The sequence below is a fragment of the Aspergillus uvarum genome (genome assembly GCF_003184745.1).
Source record: "Aspergillus uvarum CBS 121591 unplaced genomic scaffold BO82scaffold_108, whole genome shotgun sequence".
NCBI classification, from domain to species: Eukaryota; Fungi; Ascomycota; class Eurotiomycetes; order Eurotiales; family Aspergillaceae; genus Aspergillus; species Aspergillus uvarum.
In genome coordinates this window covers 80421-84596 of record NW_020291405.1, presented here as the reverse complement: position 1 = coordinate 84596, position 4176 = coordinate 80421, and the positions used below count along the sequence as shown (strand labels likewise).

General features: G+C 55.2%; 3 protein-coding genes across 3 annotated transcripts; 2 read left to right on the top strand and 1 right to left on the bottom strand.

Annotated features, from left to right (window-relative positions):
- Positions 1-181: 181 nt before the first annotated feature.
- ptcG (type 2C protein phosphatase PTC1) lies at positions 182-2254 on the top strand (the record flags this gene model as incomplete). The annotated part of the gene is made up of 2 exons (XM_025639729.1): positions 182-1459; positions 1518-2254. 2 exons carry the CDS (start codon positions 182-184, stop codon positions 1953-1955), a joined length of 1716 nt encoding a protein of 571 aa, XP_025485892.1. The 3' UTR covers positions 1956-2254.
- Positions 1960-2343, top strand: BO82DRAFT_15082 (uncharacterized protein). The gene has a single exon (XM_025630171.1). The coding sequence runs from the start codon at positions 2057-2059 to the stop codon at positions 2285-2287; it is 231 nt and encodes a 76-aa protein (XP_025485891.1). The 5' UTR covers positions 1960-2056; the 3' UTR covers positions 2288-2343.
- Positions 2344-2758: 415 nt separating this feature from the next.
- Positions 2759-3957, bottom strand: BO82DRAFT_298181 (mitochondrial 54S ribosomal protein mL67; the record flags this gene model as incomplete). The annotated part of the gene is made up of 2 exons (XM_025631977.1): positions 2759-3565; positions 3700-3957. 2 exons carry the CDS (start codon positions 3955-3957, stop codon positions 2759-2761), a joined length of 1065 nt encoding a protein of 354 aa, XP_025485890.1.
- Between the last annotated feature and the right edge of the window lie 219 nt (positions 3958-4176).

Here is a 4176-nt window from a genome sequence, read left to right as displayed (position 1 = left end):
CGCCGCCGCCGCCGCCTCCGCAAATCACCCTTTCCTTCTAAGCCACTTCTTCTCCCTCTCAACAAAACCCCCATTCTCTTTGACCCCCTCCACCCCTCCCCCCAATATCTTCAGAAATACAATCAAGCTGGCAGGAAGTAAGCGCCGAAGTTTTTCTAGCCAGGGTGGGTTGCTGAACCGAATGTTCAGTGGCTCCTCGAGCCCACCCAAAGATAGATCCGACACAACAATTGCCCGCTCCGGTGCTATTGACACGCCGCCTCTAAGCATTCGCACCGAGGATTCCAACGTCACCCCCAAGAAATTCTCTCCGCCAGGTGGTTTCTTCACACGGAGAACAAGTGAGGATCAGGGCCCTGGCAGTGAGAAGAAGCGCCGCAGTAGCACAGTCACGAAAGCTGCCTCATTCTTTACCAACGCCAAGAACTCCTTTAGCCTGTCAAGCAGCCCACGTGAGAATTCCTTCAACAACTATACCATTCAAGAGCAGCCTGGCCTGGCAAAGTTTGGGAGCATGGACCCTGCCTTGAGCGTTCCTCAAGGGTCATTAAACAACTCTGCTGGTGAATCGCATCCCACTGCACGCTCGTCATTCAGAGTCGGCGTCACAGAGGACCGCAATCGAAAATGTCGCCGGACTATGGAAGATACCCATGCCTATTTGTACAACTTCCTGGGGACTCCCGCACTCTCAGCCCAGGGTGAGACGGGCACGAAAGCGATAGCCATTCCTACTGGCCCTTCTCCCACATCTGAGAAATCAACCAGCGTGGTTGAAACCGACAATGGATACTTTGCCATCTTTGACGGACATGCAGGCACATTTGCTGCTGAGTGGTGCGGAAAGAAGCTGCATCTGATCCTCGAAGATGTAATGCGCAAGAATCCTAGCACTCCCGTTCCGGAGCTTCTCGATCAGACATTTACCAGCGTCGATCAACAGCTGGAAAAGCTGCCTTTGAAGAACAGTGGATGTACTGCCGTCATTGCTCTGTTGAGATGGGAAGACCGCGTACCCAGCTCGCATTCCGCCACGGGGTCATCAGCCCTCGCATCCGCCGCCGCCGCCGCCGCCGCTAAAACCGATACAGATTCCGATGAGGCGGGCGACACTCCTACCCAGGCTGCTGTCTCGAGTGCACTTCCCAAACTACAAGAGAAGGCGGCTCGTCAGCGCGTCCTCTACACTGCCAACGTTGGTGATGCACGCATTATCTTGTGTCGCAATGGCAAGGCTCTTCGTCTGTCCTACGATCATAAGGGCAGCGACGAGAACGAAGGAAAGCGGATAGCAAACGCTGGAGGATTGATCCTGAACAATCGCGTTAATGGTGTTCTCGCTGTGACCAGAGCTTTGGGCGATGCGTACCTGAAGGATCTTGTAACCGGACACCCGTACACCACAGAGACCGTTATACAGCCAGAGTCGGACGAGTTTATCATCTTGGCCTGCGACGGGGTAAGTCTTCCATTCACCAGACTATGCGTTATAGTGTTGCTGACCAAGTAATTTCTAGCTTTGGGATGTGTGCAGTGACCAGGAGGCTGTTGACCTCATCCGGAATGTGCCCGATGCCCAGGAAGCGTCTAAGATCTTGGTTGATCACGCGCTTGCCCGCTTCAGCACTGACAATCTCTCTTGCATGGTTATTCGCTTCGATACGGAACGTGTCAAGGATGTTGTCAACCGCACCGCTGAGCCCATTGGCGTCGAAGGCGATCGGGAAACTGAGCATGGTGTCAGCGAGGCTGACAAGATTGTTGAGTCAGCTCGAAAGAGTATGGCCAAAGCTGGAATTACAGACAATCCGGAGAAGGCTGAGAAAGTCCAGGAAGAAATTCTCGAGAAGATGGCGAATGAGCAACCCGAGCCTGCACCACCAGCGAAGGAAGACAACGCTGCCACAATTGCGGATAAGTTGAAAGTGCCTGAACCCAGAAATCCAACTGCATAAGTGCTCTGGAATGGACTACGACGCGGTGTATTGTTCTGCTTAAAGTCGATAGAAGGACTGGGCTCTTGAACCCGGCCCGTTTTCTCGCTACAAAGGAGTTTATGGTCGCTTCTGCTCCCTCTTCCGTTTTGACCGTTCATCTTCTTTCTAACCATGCGTCTCTGACGCCACTCGCGGGCTTCGTACTTTCTTGTTTTATTCTTCTCTCTCGATGGGCTAAGGAAAGGAGTCGCAACAACCCGTCCCCAATCCCGTCTGCTTTTTTGCCTTCGTTTCCTCCCCCTTTCTACTTCCACTGGATCCCCTCCAGCGATTTCCACCTTCGCTCTTAACCGCTTCTTTCCGTCTGATTTGACATCTGGGGCCTTGGACTCCCTTGGCTTCGCCGTGAACGCGGAAAGCGAGGACAGACCAGCTACGCCACGTCACTTTCAACCTAAAACATCAGCTGGTGCTCTTGTACGCTACAAATCGATGTATATTTGATCCGCAGGTCTGAACCAGAAGAAGCATGAAACAAGTCACCTCCGCAGACGTCTCTTCGTTTAGCTTTTCATTCGTCTGTAGGGATGGATGAAATATTGAACTAATTCCAATTGAGTGTTTGTGTGCTAAACGCCATCGCATCATCTCCTCGAACAGGGAGAGGGAAAAAAAAAAAAAAAAAAACTAAAATCTAAAAATACATTTTGTATCATGTAGAGGAACAGGCGGTTATTTCGCAAGTATGTATATCGACACACACACCCACATTGGGGAAGCCATCAAGTACAAAAGAGAAAAGGAAAAATCCCGCGAGCTGCTTAGTTCTTCTCAGGGACGGCCTCGGCCTCGGCCTCGACGCCCTTCTCCTTGAAGGCGTTGTCGGCCAGAATCTCGATGTCGCCGCTGTGGATGCGCTTCTGGCCGGGCATGACATGGTCGCGGGTGAGTTCCAACTCGCCGTGGCGGACGCGGTCCGGCCACTGGGCGGCGAACTGGGCATCGTGGAGATCGGTCCAGAGGATCTTAACGCCGTTCTCGGCCTGCAGCAGGGCGGCGGTGGCGGCGTCGTCCTCGACGACCTCCTGGATCTTGTAGTCGATCTGGGGCTTGCTTAGGACCTTCTCGAAGGCGGCGACGCGCGTGGCCCGGGCGGCGGCGACGGCGGCCTCCTTGACGCGGGCCTGGCGCCGGCGCCGGCGGGCGGCCTTGCTGAGGTAGCCGCGCTGGCCGCTGGCGAAGCCGTTGACGATCTCCTCGGCCTGGATGTCCAGGACGGCGGCGACGTCGGCCACGGAGGTGGCCTTTTGGTTCATGACGATGCGGGCGCGGTCCTTGGGCTTCATCAGCCACCCCTTCTTGTCGGCCCACTCCTTGTCGAACTCCTCGGCCTTGTGCGGGTCGCGCGGCCGCTTCTGCGCCAACCACTCCTCCGTGATGGTGATCATCTCGCGGGGCGGGGCCAGCTGCCGCTGCATCGCGAACTCGCGCAGCAGGTGGTACGCCCGCAAGCCGAGCTGCGCGCTTGTGAAGTGCACGCTGTAGTACGGCACCCACATGTCTTTGCGGAGGGTCGCGGGCACCGTCTTCTTGCCGTGGTAGACCAATTGGCGGAGGACGCTGTTTTTCTGTAGACAGAAAGATGAAGAGAGTCAGTACATGTGCTATTCTGAATAGAGGAATACCCTTGTTTTCTCTGTATCTTTTTCCCTTTCCTGTTTTTTTGTTCGATGCCCGGGGAATTGGTTCGGGTTGTGCTCACATCCAAATATCTCGTCAACGAGTACACCACCTGGTTGGTCCGCATGTTGTGATAGACGAAGATGTTCTTGCCGTGGGTCAGGGAGTTCAGGGCCTTGCGTAGCCGCGTGCCCTCTAACACCTGATGTGTCTTGAAGGCATTCGAGTGCGCGTCACGGCGACGACCCTGGATGACGGTGTTCTCGTCGATCGGAGGCCGACGCACGACGTTCCATGTGCCCATCTTGGTCGGGTCCAGGATCTTCTGGATCGGTTGCATGATCTTCTTCATCGTGCCGCGCTTGGGGACTGCTGCATTGGTTGCTGCGGTGGTGGCCATTGCGGCCCGGGTTTGCGCGGTGGTTGTTGTGTGTGTGTGTGTGTGTGTGTGTGTGTGTGTGTGTGTTTCTCCGGGTCGGGGGGAGGCGGAGACTCGAGGGGGTTCGTGGTCACTCTCTCTTCACTCTATCAGATATTCCCGGAATCCGATAGAAGGGGG